We start from the raw sequence: 20,915 nt of genomic DNA, 5'->3' as shown, positions 1-20,915 counted from the left end.
TTAGCCTTTGATACCTTCAATGTGTGTTCCATTATTACTCCAATACAATTCTTTATTGAAAATACATTAATATATTAATTAATTTTACAATCATATAAGTGACTTCAATTAAGTATAACATGCTAGATTAATTAGTATTTTACCTTAAAAAAAGAGGTTGAATATACTTTTATTAAATATTCTAGTTGGTATAACTCTTTTGTTAGGTTGCATTAGAAACTCTTTCAAGAATGGTAAAAACATTCACTAACAATTTTTTTTCAATATAAAAACAAATTTCAAAAAGCATAAAAAATAACATATATACATGTACTACAAAATATTTACATAAATTTCTTAACTTAGATATGTTATAAATGTAAGACTTAATTATCCTTTTAGTTCTTATATTAAAGTGTAAAAATCAATTTATCTTCAAGATTTTGAAAAGTTTAATATCACCCTAACTTTTAAAAAAAAATTCAATTTGGTTCCAACTTTTTTTTAAAAAGTTATTTAAAACAATTTAATGTAATTCTAATTTTTCAAAACAATTTAATGTGATGGTCTCAATAATTTTTAAAACGATTCAATGTGGTAACAACACATATAATTCAGCGTATAGTGACTTAATCACTAAAGTAAATATATTTTAATGAGGAAAGTATAATAGAAGGAGTCACATTGAATCGTTTTAAAAAAAGTTGGAACCGTAATTAACTTTTAAAAAATATGGAGACTAAATTGATTTTTGACCCTTAATATATAGTGACAAAAAGGATAATGTAGTCTAAAAGCAACCACTTAAATATCATTTTTCTAAAAACAAGTGAGATTATGAGACAACCTAGTTTGCTTAGTAGAAAGTCTTTTATAAAGCAGGAAAATTAAATCAAATCTCTTACATAAAAATTTGAAGTATATGAAAAATGCATAATTGAGTGGAAGTACTTATTCAATTCAATTTTTGACTAAATCTATATTAGAACATTCAGAAGTAATTACTTAATCAATAAATAAAAATATAATATTATGTTCCTATAATAAAATTAACAAAATTACAACCATCACATATTTTTTTAGTACATATTTTAATATAATTTTGTTTATACAATTTTATATAATGATAGACTAATTTAATGAGTATCAAGTTATTATCTTGAATAAGTTGATAATCATCCAATTCTAATAATACAAATTGTGAGGTCATGAGTCAAACTCAATCATGTGCTGAAACGGTCTTAATGTTGATATTTGGAGTTAATAATTATGAACTTATCAGCTTCATTGGTTTATGCCTGGGACTGAGGGGTTGTGAGGTCATGGGCCGAGCCCATTCGATCAATCTCTAGAATACATCTCAAAATGAATTACTTCTTCAAACTTATGAGTCTCATTGGCTTATGTATGAGGCTGGGGGCTGTGAGGTTATGAGCCGAGCCCAATAATAGGATGAAAACGATTTTGACGCTGATATCTTGGAATAATGGAAAAATCGCCTTTACTTCTCAATTGCTAGCGGAGATTGACTGGATATGCAGGATTGTAATTAATTTGGAAATATATCTCAGAATAAAACCAGATACAAGGAGAAGGGAAAAGAACACCACTCGATATAAAGGAAGATGGTAACCTCATCATGCAGAACAACAATTCAACTGACACTGTTTCCAAATAAACTAAATACTTTAGTTGAGAAATATTCTTCTTAACTAGAACACAAATATAAATAATAACAATTATTTGAGTGGTATAATAATAAGATAATCAAGATAGAAAGTGATATAAAATGTAAAATAAAATATATAACAATATTACTTTTTTAAATTTGGATAGTACAATCTACCCTTACTTTTTCCTAAAGAGGAAATATTTTTTTAACGACTCTCGTACTCCTTTTTTTTCTTCTTTCTCAACCCTACTTGTTTACCTAGCTAAACTACACAAAACCATTTTCCCCATCCACTTTTCTCCTCGTTCTCTCCCTTCTCAATCTCAATTTGAATCAAAAGAAAAGAAAGATGAATAAATGCAATCCGTTTTTGATAAAGTTAAGATAGTGTCATTGGTCATTAGAATTTCTTATCTCGATCTGCAGAGGGTGAAGTTGGTGAATTGGGTGTAGCAGGGATAGGTGGAAAGGGAGAGTGATAAAATTTCATGGGACAAACACAATAAAAAATATATTTGTCGCGGTAACAGGTGTTGGAACATCCGAAGACAACCTTAACCTGCCATCATATGCTTCCATGTGGACTGTAGCATGCCAATTTACTCTTCCACCCTTCCCAACCGGACCAATAACAGCGCATTCAGTAACCCACTAGAGATAAATTAAAAAATGGGAAAAAAAATGAAAAAGAAAGTAAAGAAACAAACAAACAAAGAAACTGGCATTTGTCAGGCAGAGAGATCAGAGAGAGAGAAAGTAAAAGTCAAATAAAATGCAGCATATGGACCAGTCAATGCTGGTGACTCACTTCCCAAGGCACCAATCTCCAGTCTCATTCTCCACACGTCGCCTCACCATCCTGTGACGTTATCATTCTCCCTGCCCGCACTGCCCGTTCTGCCCGTCCCCTAATAGGTAAGTACCCAAGTACACCCTTCACCCCTTTACCCACACGCTTTCTTTCTCTCTCTCACTCTCTCTCTCTCTCTCTCTTCCATCTTCTTTCTCTCTCTAGATTCTCGCACTTTCCCTCTTCCCACATCGAAAGGCGGCTCCCAATTCCTTCCTTCCTTCCTTCGATTGTTCCTCTTTCGCATTTTTCTTCGGCTGGATCCGATTCTCCCAATTCCAATTTCCAGAACTCAGTCCTCGCTAGGGTTTCGCGGAAGCATGGTTGTAGAGCTAGGGTTTTGCGCGGATCTAGGGTTTCACTGGTTCTGAGGGCTTCGGGTGTGGAATTAGGAGGGGATTTGATGGTACGCGTTGGGGAAAATGCAAGGCTATGCATGGACGTGGATGTGAGAAGGGTACTCGGCACATGTGGAAAGCCCCCACACGTGGTGACTCGTCTCTGAACGCCGATGTTTCTTCGTCTTCTTCGTCGTCGTCGTCGACTGTGAAGTTGTTCTTTAAGGTATTGTAATCGGGGTCGCGATTGTGTTTTAGGTTTTCGATTTCTCCGCTGTAAGGAAAAACTGTACATGATTTTGTATGTCTGACAGTGCTTATGTGAATTAATGTGGAAATATATTGTAGGTTTTTTGATGAGCGTGTTGTGTGTAAGTATGTGTGTACGGCAGGGATTAAGATGGAAACTGCTGAATTTGGAACCAAAATGCGTTTAACAAGCCCCTTTTCGAATAATAAAGAATTTATGATTGGAGTTTTATTTATTTATTGGAGGATATGCACTTCTCAACCAGTACCGTTAAATGGAATATATCATATTTCTTGCCATTACTGCAATAGGTTGATTTTAATTGTTCTAATTTCTAATTGATAGGGGTGGGGTGGGGTTACAATTCCGCTTTATTGGAAAAGAGCATTATGGGCCACAAAACTGCTTGTTTATCTGTTATTTAACGTTGTTACGTGACCACGAGGATCTCACTTGGTAGGTTTGAGACTATTGTTAACTTTTATACCGTGTTTTTCTGTCTAGGAGTATCAAATCACCTGGTTGAATGGCTGTATTATACTAATTGCAGCAAGCTTATGTAATTTTGATGTTTGGTTAACACGATTGTTCCCTGACTGGAGATTTGTGTGTTTATCCTGTTTGTTACTGCTCTCTATTTCGGTCTGTCAATATGCCCGAAGTTTTACTTTGTTTCAAATTGTTACTTCTGTAAAGCATAAAAGTGTTTTTATTATTGCTTTATTTTTTAACTATATCATTTTCTTTTATTATTTCTACTAATTAGAATGAGAGGGTAACAATGGAGTAAAAGGATTAAATAGTCTGATGGACTTATATTTCTCTAAAATTGAGGGTATATAATGACTTCCTTTAAACATCTACCACTACTTTGAAAGGATGAATGAACTGATTTCTGGGGATTAACTCTTTATGTATTAAAATAAGCTGCTTTTACAAAAGGTAGTTAAAAGAGAAATTATTAATTGATTCCATTTGTAAGGCTGTCTGTTTTACTTTATTTTTTGGTGCTTCATAAGTGGTTATAAGTGAACACTTTTGCTGTTGTGTTCTAGTCTCCATTTTCTGAATGTCATAGAACACTCTATAGTGCTGATGCATTAAAGGATGTAGCAAGAGAAGAGGTCCAGACACTGGGCCAGGGATTGAAAGGACCTACTGTGAGTTATGTCGTCAGGTGAGGTGGCTGGTGGTTTACAGTTGGGGGGAATGGTTCACGTTTGCAAGGCTAGATTTGGGATTCTGGTTTCTGTGGGAGTATATATAGATTTAGATACAGGTAGAAGGAGTATGAATCAACATTGTGGTTTGTTGGGCCTATAACTGGGCAGAGAATATATATCCCTGAGGAGTTTAGGCTCTGGCCCTTTTATGTCACTGTAAAGAGCTCTTTGATCTCCTCTTTAAATTTAATGAAATTCTTAATTGAAATTCCATTATTGGTTTCAATCATACTGCTGTGCTCTGAACTTACTTGAGACCTCCTTTCCCACATGAAACTTTTGTGAAGTTTTACTTTAGGTGTTTAGTCGTGATTTTCTTGCTTCTTTAATTAATTTTTATTTTAATTCTACTGCCAAAGAAGAATGTGTACTTGTGAATATTCTTTTTAAGGGAGCCGCGGTTGAATAAGTGTAAAAAAAATGGGAATACCTGATATGACTTACTAAATGCAAAGCACTGATATATTTTGTTTCTGTTGATTGAATTTTAATTGTTTACTAATGATTTCCTATCTTCTCAAATCATAGGACCGTCGCAAAATTAGTGTTGGTGAATGTGCTCTCTTCAAAGTATCTGAAGATTGCCCACCATTTATTGGTATAATTCGTTATCTGACAATTGGCAAAGATAAAAAGTTGAAGTTTGGTGTTAGTTGGCTCTATCGATCCATTGAAGTAAAACTCAGCAAGGGCGTGCCATTGGAGGCTGCTCCAAACGAAATCTTCTACACCTTCCATAAGGATGAGATTGATGCTGAAGCATTGCTCCATCCTTGTAAAGTTGCATTTCTTCCTAAGGGGGCTGAACTTCAACCAGGGATTTCTTCATTTCTGTGCAGGAGGGTTTATGACATTGCAAACAAGTGTTTATGGTGGTTAAATGATCAAGATTATATTAATGTAAGTTTCTACTCTCCAATGTTCCAGTCTGTTATGATTTTTTTATAGTGCTCAGTCTTTTCTCAACTTATTTTTGTCCTCATAAACCCAGGATTGTCAAGAAGAAGTAGATAAACTATTATACAGGAATTGTGTAGAAATGCATGCTACAGTACAGCCAGGTGGCCGTTCTCCTAAACCTATGAGTAGTCCAACATCAACATCACAGTTAAAATCTGCTTCAGATAGTGTCCAGAATAGTACTTCTTCCTTTCCATCTCACATTAAGGGGAGGAAAAGGGAAAGGGCAGATCAAGGCTCTGAGTCCGTCAAGCGAGAGCGATCAATAAAAGCTGAGGATGGGGATTCTGGCAATTTCAGGCATGATAATATTTTCAAGACAGAGATTGCAAAAATTACTGAGAAGGGAGGGCTTGTTGATGGTGAAGGAGTTGAAAAATTAGTGCAGCTGATGGTTCCTGATAGAAATGAGAAGAAGATAGATATAGCTAGCCGGTCATTGCTTGCAGCTGTCATTGCAGCAACAGATAAGTTAGATTGTCTTAGTCAGTTTGTGCAGCTAAGGGGTTTGCCTGTATTTGATGAATGGCTCCAAGAGGTCCATAAGGGGAAGATTGGTGATGGTGATAAATCTGCTGAGGAATTTCTGTTGGTATTGCTTCGGGCACTTGATAAACTTCCAGTAAATCTTCAGGCTTTACAAACATGCAACATTGGAAAATCTGTGAATCATTTGCGAACTCACAAAAACACTGAAATTCAGAGGAAAGCAAGAGGTTTAGTTGATACATGGAAGAAACGTGTTGAAGCAGAAATGAATATAAATGATGCAAAGTCTGGTTCAGGTCCCAATGTCCACTGGCCTGCCAAATCACGTCCTTCTGATGTTGGTCAAGGTGGGAATAGACATTCAGGTGCATCATCAGATGTTGGCATGAAGAGTTCAGTTACACAGCTTTCTGCTTCCAAAACTGCCTCTGTGAAGATTGTCCAGGGAGAGAATATTACTAGATCAGCATTGACATCTGCATTTCCAGGGCCTGCAAAATCGGCGCCGTCACCTGCAGCTGTGACTGCAAACTTAAAAGATGGGCAGCCTCGTATTGTTGCAGTCAATGGAGGTTCTGATCTTCCCATGGCAAATGCAAGGGATGAGAAAAGTTGTAGTTCTAGTCAATCTCACAACAACAGTCAATCTTGTTCTAGCGACCATGCTAAAACTGGAGGTCACTCAGTAAAGGAGGATGCCAGAAGCTCTACTGCAATGAGTGTGAATAAGATTTCTGGAGGCTCTTCACGACATCGAAAATCCATTAATGGATTTTCAGGTTCAACTCCATCTGGAGGGCAAAGGGAAACTGGATCAAGTAGGAATTCCTCCTTGCACAAAAATTTAACTTCAGAGAAAATATCTCCACCAGGATTAATGGACAAGGCAGTTGATGGAACTTCTCTTGACGGCAATATTCCAAAGCTGATTGTTAAGATTCCAAACCAAGGTAGAAGTCCTGCACAAAGTGTCAGTGCTGGTTCTTTTGATGATCCTACAATCATGAATAGTCGAGCCTCATCCCCTGTTCTTCCTGATAAGCATGATCAGTCTGATCACAGCCCAAAGGAAAAGAGCGACCTTTATCGAGTGAATATTGGCTCAGATATTAATACCGAATCTTGGCAGAGTAATGATTTTAAAGACGTATTGACTGGCTCTGATGAGGGTGATGGATCACCTGCTGCAGTTACTGATGAAGAGCACTGTCGTACTGGCAATGATTGTAAGAAGGCATTGGAGGTATCAAAAGCTGCTTCATCATCATCTGGAAATGAACATAAAGCTGGCAATATGCAGGATGCTTCTTACAGCTCGATAAATGCTTTAATTGAAGGTGTTAAGTACTCTGAAGCTGATGATGGTGGAATGAACCTTCTTGCTAGTGTGGCTGCTGGAGAAATATTGAAATCTGAGTTGTTAACTCCGGCTGGATCTCCAGAAAGAAACACAACTGCTGTCGAGCAGTCATGCACAGACAATGGTGTTAATAAGTCCTCTGAAGAAAATCTTGTTCGGGATGAATGCCACTCAAATAATGGTCTTGATGGTGAACATAAGAATCTGGCTTCTGTAACAGGTGATTTAGGGGCAAATGATGAAAGCGATTCTGATTTTCAAGCATCTGGAGGTAAAGCTGCAAGAGAGCTAAATAAGCGTGTTAATGCATGTAGTATGGATTTGCAACAGGTTACTGAAACTACTTTGGAAAGCAAAGGAAAATTAAATGAAAAATCTGGACCTACTTCACTGGGTGGTCTTGCTGAAAATTCTGTGCAAGAAGCTGGAGATGCTGACAGAAGCAAGCAGCTCCAGGAGGTTGTTCAGGGAGTGAATGCTGGCGAAACCCATGATAAGGTTAGTTGTGTTGCAGAAGTTGAGGCAGAAGCAGCTAAAAAATTGTTACATACAGCTGTGGAAGTGGATGCACAAAGTGATAACTGTACTGCTGAAGGATCAAGTGGCTGTGGACAGTTAGTTAAAAAGCCTCCTGCTATACTTGTGCAGTCTGATTTGGCAAGTGGAAAAGATGATAATGCACTCCATTCTTCTGGTTATAGTGTTGATGAGGTTCCTAAAGACTTCACTGATAGGGAATCTGAGAAAACTGATGATGTTGATGCTGAGAATCATGTCAGTCAGTCTAAAAATAAAAGAAATGAGTCTGAAAGTGATGCCTTGACTATGCCTGAGAATAAAGGTTTATGTTCTGTTGTGACTGGTCTTGTTGCTGAACATGTGGAGGAGAATTTAGAAGCGAAAGAGGTTCGTGATCAACCTGCTAGAGAGGATCCTCCTGAAGATTCACCTAGTGTTCGTTCACAAGAAATAGATAAGCATCTAGATTCCAAAAGATTAAAATTGACTTCCACAGAAACAGAGGAGGCTGAGGAGTGTACCTCTACCACTGCAGATGCTTCTTCCATGTCTGCTGCAGCTGTGTCAGATGTGGATGCAAAGGTTGGATTTGATTTAAATGAAGGGCTCAATGCAGATGATGGAAGATGTGAGTTCAACAGCATTGTCACTTCTGGATGTGCACCTGCAGGTCAATTGATCAGTCCTGTGCCATTTCCTGCTTCATCAATGTCTGGTATTCTTGCCCCAGTTACTGTGGCGTCTGCTGCTAAGGGGCACTTTGTACCTCCGGAAGATTTATTGAGAAGTAAAGGGGAAATTGGTTGGAAGGGATCAGCTGCCACCAGTGCATTCAGGCCTGCCGAACCCAGGAAAGTTATGGAAATGCCTCTTGGTACATCAGCTACCCCTATTGCTGATGCTCCAGCTGGAAAACAGAGTCGAGCACCGTTGAATATTGACTTGAATGTCGCCGATGAAAGAATACTTGATGATATTTCTTGTGCACGACACACAAATTCTATATCTCTTGCAACTGATTGTCATGATCCTGTATGCAGTAAGATACCTTCACCTGTTCGCAGCTCTGGAGGGCTTGGTCTTGACTTGAACCAAGCGGACGATGCTTCTGATATTGACATTTGCTTGAGTAGTAATCATAAAATTGATGTGCCAACTATGCAGGGGAAGTCATCATTGGGTGGTCCACCAAATAGAGAAGCGAATGTTCACAGGGACTTTGATTTGAACAACGGACCTTCTGTTGATGAAGTCACCACTGAATCCTCATTCTTCTCTCAGTATGCCAGGAGCAGTGTGCCATCTCAATTACCTGTTTCTGGACTTAGAGTAACTACTGCTGAGCCAGGCAACTTCTCTTGGCTTCCTTCCAGTGGGAACACCTATTCTGCTGTCACAATATCTTCAATTATGCCTGATAGAGGGGATCAGCCCTTTTCAGTTGTTACTCCAAATGGGCCACAAAGGTTGCTGACTCCTGCTGCTGGTGGCAACCCATTTGGACCAGATATTTATAGGGCTCCTGTATTGTCATCTTCTCCTGCAGTGTCGTATCCATCTGCTCCATTTGAATATCCTGTCTTCCCTTTTAACTCCAGCTTCCCTCTTCCATCAGCTTCTTTTTCTGCTGGATCAACTGCTTATGTATATCCAACATCTGCCAATCGGCTTTGCTTCCCTGCAGTAAATTCACAGTTAATGGGGCCTGCTGGCACGGTTTCATCTCATTACCCCAGGCCTTATGTTGTTGGTCTTACAGAAGGTAGCAATAGTGGTAGTGCTGAGACCAGTAGAAAATGGACAAGGCAAGGTTTAGATCTTAATGCTGGACCTGGGTGTTCAGACATGGAAGGGAGAGATGAGAGTTCACCTCTTCCATCTAGGCAACTTTCTGTTGCTAGTTCACAGGCCCTAGCTGAGGAGCAAGCAAGGATCCAGCTCGCAGGTAGTGTTCGCAAGAGAAAGGAGCCCGATGGTGGGTGGGATGGCTACAACCAATCCTCATGGCAATAGCAATCTTTATAATCATACAATCTGATGACCACAAGTGCCTGTAAGTGTTTAGTTTTGTATATTCAAATGTTTGTAACACTTGGTCACTTGTGGGAGAAGATCTGAAAATATGTCCTGCGTCATGCTGATGTGATTCAGTGGAGGTTGTTACTTTTTTCGTTAAGAAATATATTTAAATGATAATGGAATAAATGCTATTGCAATTTCTCTGTGGGCAGTCTTCTGTCCCATTTTCATTGAGAAATCCTGCTCCTTTGCAGCCTACTATGGCTCTCATTTTTCCGTTGTTCTTGCTAGTTTTCTTTTCACTTTTTTTAATGTTTTTTGGTGATTCTCAATTGAATGTTGTCATGCCGCTTAAGTTATTGTTTGTATGATAAATGTTGTCTTCAGTGAATTTTGGATGGGCGATGGTCAATTTCCAGAGATCATCTAATTTTTGCTTTTTGGGAGAATTGGGTGGTAAGTGGGCGTCTCCATTATGTTAGTCTCCGGCCTCCATTCCCTTAGTTTATAAAATATATTTTAAAGGAGTCTTTCGAAGGGGAACTAGTTATTTGTCCCTACATTTCTAGGCGGCCCCATGTATTTTTCCTTTGTAGATAAGGGGCCGTACTTGTTGCATTTATATCTAGTGGACCAAAACTTTCTCTTCTCTGCACTTACCTGGGTTCTAGAACTGCTTCAAGTAGAAATCCTCGTTGTGTTCAGATGCTAACCTTAACTAGCGTCGTGTATTCATTGTCACTGGATTTTTTTTTTGTATAGAGTCGTGCAAATTTAGCGTTACTAATTCTTTTGCTCTATATATTAATCAAACCCAGAACAGTAATTGTAATTTAGAAAATAAAAATTAAGTATAGGAACTCATCTTAAGAGATAATGACAAAATACGAAACTAAATTTAGAGGATAATGCAAGATGTGATACATTTTCCTTTTTCTGGAATTGTCTAATTCCGTGTCATACAAAAATTTTTCTATCTACGCGATCCAGTCTGTATATATCATTACTTGTTCTTATAATGTTGTGTGATGAACTGTTAAGAATGTTCGGTGGCATTTTGTTGTCGGTGTTAAGTTGGAAAAGGGTATAAGCGGAATGAGATTTACATGGTTCTAGTTTGTTTTAAAGATGGGATTAACCGTTGTTTTCAATGAAATAATTAAAATCTGAAATAAAAAACAAACAAGTTCATATATATATATATTATTTAATAAGTATTTTTAAGAAAGTTTTATTTCAATTTCAATAGATTAAATAGATATACCAAATGTAAATATTTTCTTAAGCTTGTCAGAAATATTAAAAATTAGAAATATTAATAAAATAATTTAAGTTAGATAAATTTTTTTTATAAACGTTCGATTATTAAAAAAGACAAGAATTAAATTCTTCTAATATAGCAAATTTAAATATGAAAGAAAATCAGTGAAGAGAAACTTGAATTGAATTTCTCTTACAAGTGATTAGAATAAAGATGAATGAGATTGAATGTAAAGAAAATTTATTTTAAAAATAATTTAAATTTAATCAGTAATGATTTAGTTTGCATATAGAAACATCGAAATTAGTAAATATGAATATAAACACTTATATTTTTGTTATTCCTATTTTTTTTACTTTTTAGAAATGTTTGTTACCACTATTATATATATATATATATATATATGTATAAAAGCGAATCAAGATAATAATAACATGGTTTCTAAACTATAATTTGTCCAAGTTTTACTCACCATAATTTTTGGTAGACATTTCATTTGATAAGACGAGTAACTTTTCTCATTACATCTCCATATTTTATTAAAAATAACAAACTTATTAACTTCAATAAATTTTGATCGGCGTCTTTACAAACATTTTTAAAATTGTTATATTTTTTTTGACAAAAACATAGTCAATGAAGACTGAGAATGACAGACTCTTATTTCTCAATCTTTGAAAAAGTATTAATAGAAAAAGAATGGCTATACAGATTCATTATAACCTTTCTTTTCTTAATTGATTCAGATAATTGAGCATGTGAAGTTGGAGGCCCAGATTTTCTCAGAAGGCGAAGGCGGAAGGAGAGTTGGGTGAAACGTTATATCATTTGAGAAACAACCACAATAAAACAATAGCTTTCTGAAATAGCTGGTGATATTGGTCTATTGTGAATAATAAACCTACGTTTGAAACGAGTATTTTTATATAAAGATTATGAACTTTAGCCAGTAGCAATCATCTGAAAAGCTAATTTAGGACGAGGCCCTTGAATCTCAGATAATAGCATCTCATATATGTACACTGAAACTAGACCAGGTTCAAAGAAAATAATATAAATAAATGGTAGCTAGCCAACAAACTTACTTTGTACTTTCTTTACAGTGCAAGTGTTTCATAGTTCCTCAATACATAAAAACCTATCCTGAAATCAAATTAAAAACAACCAAATGTAAGTACCTATATACTGCAAACTCCACCCAAGTCATTATAATTTGAGTTAATATTTCCACATGGAGGTAACAGACTTCTTCCCCTACCACGTCAAACCATTGGATGAAATACTAATCTACTCTTTCATTTAAGACGAACAATGTTCCTTCCACACAGCACGTTTCTGCATTTTCACTGAGATGGATTAAATCCAAGAACCAAAAGTCATATCAACTAATATTATAACATTCAAAACAACCCAAACTTTAGTACAATTTTATCATGTGCACTAAAACTGCCACAAAACCAGTACCCTGCATTCCCTTTAATAAACTAAAGTGGTTTAATGCGAGTTGCCACGTTATTCATTGTTCTTTTCCTTAAGTATTGGTAACCTAACCTAACCAGTTATTAAATATTTTATCAGTTGTTGATTCTCACAATAAATTTGGGTAAGTACAACCAACTAATAAAATATTTGACTACTAAAGTGGATAACTTTTCGAGAGGGACTGTCAATGGGAGTTCAAAAATATAAAATTGTTGAAATGGAAACAGTGCGGTGTCAAAGGAAAAGTGTTACCCCCAACAGAAAAATATGTATAAAAAACTGTTTGAGATAATACAGAAAAAGTGTACTGACAGAAAACAGCCTCGTGGTTTTTTCTTCCTCTTCTCGTTTTGCTTTTGTGGAGGCTTGATCACCATTCTAATTGCAGCATCAAAAACTCCCTTCACATTCTGCAATGGTATTGCGAATACATTTGGTTTCAGGCAGAATATTTGTTAAAACATCAAAGTAAGTATCTACAAAAACTGATGAAAAATATCTGGCATACCAAAATTGAGAGACACCAACACATCACATGACCAAAACTAAATGATATTGCTCCATTTCACAATTTTTTACAACTGTGAAAACATCTAATTGGAGTAATGGTGTACTACTGACACCTTTTGGCTAGTTTTACAAATTTTCACATTCTATATAAGGCCATCTCCACTCCAACAACTCATTTTTACCTTTTGAGGTTCTTAAATTGAATGGATCCCATAATTAGATGTTAGACCAGTTTACTTTTTATAATTTAAGTAAGTTTTTCTTCTTGCACCTAAGTTTTCTTGTAGCACGTTCAATGCATTTCAGAAAGTAAAATTTCCGAAAAGTATGGAAAGTGCTACACATAAATTGGGTCCATTAAGTAACTTACTTCTACAGCCCAACAATTCTAAACTTTATTAACTGGGTCCACAAGTAATCCCACATCCTTCTTACATTACATCTCATCAACATTTCTCCAAGAAGTCATAATTATTTGATATATAGAACAACAAAATAATTAAAACATGCCCCAACTTCATGAATTAATTTTTTTTAAAAATTTAGGAAAAGTTGTTAACAAAGCTATATCTGTAACGCACGAGTGATTTACATTATTGCAAATCATCCACACATGACCCACCTACCGTAATTTATTTTATTTTGTTTTAAATTGCATTCCTCAGCAAGATGCATCATAGGTGGAGAGTATTTCATATGATAATGTGTGGTATTTTTTCATATACAAACAATTGCAAGAATAAGATGGTACTTAAATATACTACCTGCTGAGTTTTTGAGCTGCACTCGATATAGTAGGTAGCTCCAATCTGTTTACGGAGTTCCTCACCCTAGTAATGAACAAAAAAGCCAACACTTCATAAAAATCATTGCGGGCTGAACTCTATACACATTTAGTGATGGAAGATTTGTACTTGCTCAGTAGTCACGGGCATCAAGCCTGGATGATCAGCCATATAGTGCTTGTCTTCCCGGAGATCTGCATACCCATCATACACATAATAGCAATCCATCTCAAACTACTACCACCATAAATTGAACATTAATATCCAAGTTGTTTTCATTTTGCCTTTTACTTTTACAATCTAATTGGTTTCTAATACTATTTTGCTGTTGCACAGCATATGCAAGAGAAATATTATCTGAAATAGAAGCTATGCTGCAGCAAAAGTTATGTTTTAGGATGTGATGAAGTAAAAAATAGCAAACTGTTGAACTAGAAGTGCATTATGTCTGCTGTATGGAACAAGAGACAGGAATTGTTTGATCAAAATACTAAATTATGCAAACTGTCAAATAAATCAAGAAAAATAAAGGAGAATAAGATTAATTGTTTACTAATAATTGTGATTATGTCGCTCATTATTGCCATGGTTTTTCAAATCTCGAATGAAGCTTTATTCCATTCAACTGGGTAGTAGTAATATTAGAGTTGATGGAGAAGATTCTGCATTATGAAGTAATTGTCATGAGGCTTCCGTAGGATCCAACTTCTTCATTATTATTTTTAAAATTTTGGTGAAAAATATTAGGCTTCCTTTGTGAGGGATGATCCAATATTGATCAATTTATAAAAGGGATTAGAACATTTAAGCTACACTATGAGATCCTATAAAGCTTATAGCACCAAGTTCTTCTTTACTCCAATTAAAGTAGATGCATCAATGATACAAGACAGGCATAGTTGCAGTAGAATTTTTTGGTCAAGCAATCTTCATTTGTAATATCTGAATATAATTTCCTTAGTGGATTACCAACAGGTAAAGAAGGACATGTAAACTAAAATGTGTCACAATATAATAGACACGCATGGACAAGTTAGGAAGTAAGCATATAAGCACTCTCCACATGAATGCCAGCCTTCACAATTTGTGATAAATGAGTTTGTTATGTTTAAAAATGTATACTTTGGCACAACTTTGTGCATATTTTTTAATGAATTCTGTGGTTAAAGAGATCAATAAATTTAAGCGTGACCATATGTGGGTGATGTTTTATGAAGAATTGATACACAAATAGACAAATTAGCATGATACTAAGACAAACATTAACACAAGTGAAGGATGACTTACCCAATTTGGTGCCAACTAATACCAATGGAATGCCAGGGGCAAAATGCTGGAGTTCAGGGATCCACTGGAGAGTGCATACAAATTAGAGAACAAAAGAGAAATCTGCAAGACATCAAAATACCAATTCAGAGATAGAAGCACTGAAGCATACCTTCTTCAGCACATTCTCATAGCTTGCGCGACTAACTAAAGAAAAAGCCAAGACAAAGACATCTGCCCCCCTGTAGCTCAAGGGCCTCAGCCTGTTGTAATCCTCTTGCCCTAAGGAAGGTATTGGAAACAAATACAATATAACAACCTTTGCCTTTCAACATACAAACCCCATCATCATCATCATCCCCTATTTCCCATTTAGACTTATACCTCTACTGGTTTATTGAAATTTCACTCTAAACCACTACCTTTTTAAGGTTCCAGAAACTCTCCTATTGGGGGAAGTAATCGGTGTAAAGTGTTTTTGAACAGCAGGTGTCAGTTTAATATACTCTAAATTAAAAAAAAAAAGCACTGTGTGCAATCTCAAGAACTTATTTAATTTTTTCATTTTTTTGATGAACCCCTCCCCAGATAAAATAAAATAAGAAAAACGTTATAACAAGTCTGAGTAAGTATACCAGCTGTATCCCAAAGGCCTAAATTGACAGTTATGCCTTCAACAACCACATTTGCACTGAAATTATCAAACACAGTGGGAATATAGTCCTGATGATCAACATAGGGGTAAAGCCAAATCAGATAAACCCACTGGTGAAATTTTACAAGATAACAAGAAGAGCTACTTTTTGTATCTAATACAAATACAAAAAATTATCTTTAGGCGAATTAAGATGATTCCAACGGAAGTGAACAATTACAACATAACAACATTAAATGGTGGCAATTAAGAAAATTGATCTCTTCAAAACATAAAAAAATTGGAAGAAAGCATGCACACCGTGGGGAATTTGTTGCTGGTGTAGCAAATGAGCATGCAGGTCTTCCCTACAGCTCCGTCCCCAACGGTCACACACTTGATGAATCTTGGGGCAGTAGCTGCCATTGGAACAAACACCAAGAACAAGAAGAAGAAACTCTGAGAATAGCTTAAACTAAAGGAAACAGAAGTGGGTGAATTGTTGGATTGTAAAAGATTGAAGCTTTTGATTGACCCAGAGACAGATGGAGAGAGAGAGAGAAAGAGTGGCGGCACTTCACATGATTCTCACTCATTCCCTCTTTTTTGTACCTGCCAATTACTTTTCTTTTTTAACCTTAGTCTTTGTAATTGCAATTTTTTATTTTCTTTTGTAATTTTTTTAATGTCGGGTACGAGCTTTTGTTATGGTACGATGAGAGAGAAGCAAATGGGAGAAAAATAAAATCATTTTTGAATTGAAGAGAAAGCAAAAGATAAAAAAAAGAGTTGAATTTAGAAAATGAAACTTTTTATTCTTCTCACTTTTTAGTTAACTTTTTTTCTTCATTATCCCTTGTTTTTATTTTCTTAGTTTCCTAATCTTCATTAAAAACTGGAACTGAGTATTTAATTGGATAATTTGCTAAAATACACATTAAGATTGATTTGAACAAACATTATTTTGATTATATTAAAAAATTTAAAATTACTTTTATGAATTTTTAAGAAAAAAAATAAAATAAAAAACTAACATATGCACAACAGCTATATTTTACTTTCTCTTGCAGTGGCACTAAAACATTTCCAAATTGGAAGAATTGTTTTTTTTCCCTAAACTTTAGAAAATGACTCTTTTAATGATCAGTTATAGCAAAATCGTACATCACATGACTTCTATGTATTTATTAACTCATTAGTGCCTTTATTTCACATCTGAGATTCTTTTTTTTTATAAATTTAAACAAATTAAGATATAAGTTTTTGTTTTTATTAGTATAACTGTACTTATATTACTTTTAAATAGCTTCTAAATTTAAAGGGATGTGGTAATTGTTAATAAACCTTTAGAACTCACAAGATCTATTTTGATTTGTTCATGGGCAAAATGATAGATGTGGGAAAAAATGAGAGAAGAAAAGTAAAAAGTAGTTATTATGAAATGTCCTTAAAGCTTGCAAAGAACTTTCTTACTTAAATATTTATTGCTGAATATTTCAAAATTAGTAAATTTTAAAGGAATATTTGTACAGTTATTAACTTTATTTGTTGTAATTGATTAGGTTGAGTAGCTATGAACACGGATGTTTTTGAAGATGATAATTTTTTTATGGAATATATATATATATATATATAATAAAATTTAAGTTCAATTATTGTATGATTAAAATAGTTACACATCACATCCTATAAATTTGGATTTATTTTGTAAGTTGGATTAGGGCTTACAAAGTATCATTGGCTTATAGAATCACAGTTATATAATGTCACACAAATTGATAGTATCATGAGAATATATTTTAGAGATCCACATTTATTAAAAATAATAATATTTTATAGTATATAAATCAATTCAAATTTTATTTTATAAATTTTAAATATAATTTTTGTAATATATAATTTTTTTTTCCTCAAAAATTAACTCAATTATATCGAATAGTCTGTAGTTGAATAGTTTTTTTTATCTTATAAAGGATGCAGTTGTTTTAGAATTTCTTTTACCGATTACCTCAATATTGTACTTCAAAACTTTATTTAACTTATTTAATTAAATTGTTATACAAAGAATTTTATGTAATCATTGTAAGTCTAACAGAAAAAGATTCCGAAACAATGTAATTTTATTTTATTTAGTTTTTATTGAGAGTCACTTTTAAAAATAGTATTTATAAATTTTAAAATTAAAATTAATAATAAAATAGTTATACTATTATTTGATTTACTTTTTAGATTTAGTATTGGGTGTGAAGTTGGTGCATTTATTATTCATACGCGTCATGGGCCCATGAAAAGAGTGTTTGGTGGTCGAACTCTGCAAGTTCTTAACAGCATTTGGTTTGGAGGTAATTTTCGTCCTTGGATTTATTATCATTATTATTGTTGTTTAATTTTGATATGTTATTACTATAAAAAAGTTTACGTATTATATTAATATAATTTTTTTAAAATATTTTTATATATAAAAGTTGTCCATCTCATCATGTATATTAATTTATAATTAGATGAAGTTATGTTTTTTTTTTATATCATCATAATTTTTTAATTAATTTCACGTAGTGCTTGGCAGAATTTTATGTTTGCATGGCATATTATGGGTAAGCATTTTGTTGTTGTTGGTAAGCATTAAAACAATTAATAAAACAAGTATTTACATGGATAATCACTTCGGTTAAAGAATATTAATGTTTTACTATCAATTAAAATATTTTTATTATTCACACGTAAAAAAAAAATTAATAGGATTAATAAAAAAATATTTTTTTTTGACTTTAAGTTCACTGTTCAGTGTTACCGTAAAGAAAAACTAAACTCTTAGAAGATGAAAACCTTAAATATTTTAAATCTTTTGATTTAATATTTAAGTTTTAATTATAATTATTTGATAATTTTGATATGTTTAATATATTTTAGTTAGTGAACAATATGCAATAGATGAAAACTTAAGATCATATTTAATTGTGACTAAAGAACAAGTCTCTAGTAAAATTAGAAGTTATAGTCAAAGTAAAAAAAAAAAAAATATAAAGTAGACAAGTCCATGTGAAACATTTATACAAAGAAACAAATGATTATTGCAAAGATCACAAGACTTTCCAACAAATAAAAAAAGCTACTACAAAGAAAGTGGAAGCAATAGATGTGTGCTATAAAAAAAAGTGAAAAGAGCTATACAAACATGTTATCAATTGATCATGCTTTTTGATACTATTCTAAACAACAAATAGCTATATCCTTCACGATCTTAAAAGTTGAACCTTATTGCAAGAAAGACATGAGTCTTTCAAGTCAAGAAGAATGGAAGGTCCAAAAGTTCCAATAAAGTAATTTTTCATCAAAAAGTAACAGAAGAACATAAGACGACGACATAAGAAAAAGATGAAGAGAACACCTTTTAGCCTGAACATAAAAATGTAATATTAGATGCTAAGAACCAAAGAACATACATGTATGATATAAAGCTTAACATAAAATGACTCTCTTATACAAGTGTCAATCATTAAACAGTATAACAAACACAACTTGACAAGTACCTTGCACTAGATGCATCCTTCGGATGTCATATCATGAACCAGCTATAGTTAACTCATAACGACTTCTAGTGAATATGCTGATATGAGTATCAACTATAAATGCGAGAAAGTCCTTTTTAGTATTGTTAATGATAAAGAGACTTTCACAAAGATAAATGTGTTGAACAAAGCGACTTTGATGATTTCTAAATCTATCATGAAGAATTTGCTATGGTGTTTGTGTCTAGTTAGGTAGATTTTGTGTTGTTAATTTGTATCTAGTTATGATTCAAGTTAATCTGGTTTGAAATCTTTTTTGAAAGTTTTATTTTTCAAATATGTGTTATTTTTAGTTAGTTGATTCGTATTTTAAATAAGTTGAAATAACTTATGTTTAAGTCGGATGACTACAACAAGTTTTTCAACAGATTGACTTATTGTATCAACTAATTGAAAAACACTTAAGGTTTTTAAAAGAATTTAAAAAATGATTTGTTTTCTTTTGTCTTTTCTGTTAAGTAAAATCAATCAGTTATTTCGATAAATGAACTAGTTTTTTTATGTTGTGATTTCAACAAAAAATGAAAACAATCAGTTTGTTTTAAGAATCCATTAAGGAATTTTAACAAACTGCTTTTATGATTCTCAAAATGTTTTTTTAAATGATTTCAACATATTTCATTAAATGATCAAACTGATTTAACCATCTTTTAAGTCTATATAAAGATTTTTGATCAATTTAATAACAAGAGTGATTACAAAATACGTTTTTCAAGAGAGAAAATCAAAGAGCTTTAGAATCATGCTTGAAATCTTGGATCATTGTTACAGTGTGAAGTATATTCTTGGTTATTCTTTTATATTGCTCTTCATTTGTGTAAAGCCCAGATGTATTCTAAATTCATTTTTAATACTATTATGTGTTGTAAATAGTTTAGATAGTGTTTATGAAATCTGTATTTTTGTTGAGAGTGTTGTGTGTTCTTGAAGGGTTCAAGATCAATACTCTTGGCTGTCTTTGTAATATGGTTTGATTGCCACTACAAAAATTATAAGATTTAGCTGCCATGAAAAGCGTGGGCTAACAGACAAACGCTATTTGCGTTGGTTAAGCCTACACAAAGTGAACAGGAAAAAAAGTAAAATAGATAGCGTCGGTCAAACACACGAAAAATCCACGCAAATAATTGTAAAAAATAATTAAGTAATATTAATTTATTTGTGTCAGTTAAGGAAATTCAACATGAGACACTAAATTTGGGGGGAAGAAAATAATTGCATTAAGTGTAGGTTAGGTCACCACTAAATAATTTCCAGAATTTTTAAAATTAATTTAACTTTGGTGCAGGCTTATTTGATGCAAAAATAAAATAAAATATTTTATTGAGATTTTTGTAAGTTTAGCCGACGCAAAATATTTTAGAAAATGATAAATTTATAATAGTTTTTTCTTTTTCCACATCTTTTTAAATTTATGGGTGCTGAATGCAAAATCCTTATCATCAAATTGTAAATTGTTTCATATATCCTCATTTTCGTAGAAGACTTTTAGGGATTATGTCTTCTTGGCTTTATGGGAAGGTTTGAGGGCGAGGTTCTTGCCCTTGGTAGTTTTATCATCTCCTTGGAGAACTTGCTCATGGATGATAAAAATTCCTACTAGCTATTCTAGGGTCATCACTTCTAGATCTTTTGAGGCTCTAAGAGCAATTTCTTGTATTCTCTACTTTGTTTGGAAAGTCCTTAGGACTTTTTCATTTATGTCATACTGACTTATGAGTGTTTCCAAAGCTCTAAAGTTGTTTAGGA

The 20,915-nt window shown here is 33.7% G+C and overlaps 2 protein-coding genes across 5 annotated transcripts; one reads left to right on the top strand and one right to left on the bottom strand.

Annotated features, from left to right (window-relative positions):
- The first annotated feature begins 2,596 nt into the window (after nucleotides 1-2,596).
- LOC137821589 (uncharacterized) lies at nucleotides 2,597-9,897 on the top strand. Its single transcript, XM_068626249.1, has 3 exons — nucleotides 2,597-3,065; nucleotides 4,841-5,212; nucleotides 5,304-9,897. Exons 1-3 carry the CDS (start codon nucleotides 2,934-2,936, stop codon nucleotides 9,651-9,653), a joined length of 4,854 nt encoding a protein of 1,617 aa, XP_068482350.1. The 5' UTR covers nucleotides 2,597-2,933; the 3' UTR covers nucleotides 9,654-9,897.
- Nucleotides 9,898-11,881: 1,984 nt separating this feature from the next.
- On the bottom strand, nucleotides 11,882-16,214 carry LOC137821588 (rac-like GTP-binding protein ARAC8). 4 transcript variants are annotated; one of them, XM_068626245.1, is made up of 9 exons: nucleotides 15,919-16,214; nucleotides 15,599-15,686; nucleotides 15,136-15,245; nucleotides 14,985-15,048; nucleotides 13,827-13,891; nucleotides 13,677-13,742; nucleotides 12,715-12,812; nucleotides 12,179-12,266; nucleotides 11,882-12,063 (listed from the first exon to the last, which is right to left on the bottom strand). In XM_068626245.1, exons 1-8 carry the CDS (start codon nucleotides 16,021-16,023, stop codon nucleotides 12,203-12,205), a joined length of 660 nt encoding a protein of 219 aa, XP_068482346.1. In that variant the 5' UTR covers nucleotides 16,024-16,214; the 3' UTR covers nucleotides 11,882-12,063; nucleotides 12,179-12,202. The 4 variants fall into 4 exon arrangements, with proteins under 4 accessions (XP_068482346.1, XP_068482349.1, XP_068482348.1 ...); XM_068626248.1 differs by having other exon boundaries at nucleotides 12,179-12,255; XM_068626247.1 differs by having other exon boundaries at nucleotides 11,882-12,255.
- Nucleotides 16,215-20,915: the final 4,701 nt, after the last annotated feature.

The sequence above is a fragment of the Phaseolus vulgaris genome, chromosome 9 (assembly GCF_000499845.2).
Source record: "Phaseolus vulgaris cultivar G19833 chromosome 9, P. vulgaris v2.0, whole genome shotgun sequence".
NCBI classification, from domain to species: domain Eukaryota; kingdom Viridiplantae; phylum Streptophyta; class Magnoliopsida; order Fabales; family Fabaceae; genus Phaseolus; species Phaseolus vulgaris.
This window is presented reverse-complemented; position numbering and strand designations above follow the sequence as displayed.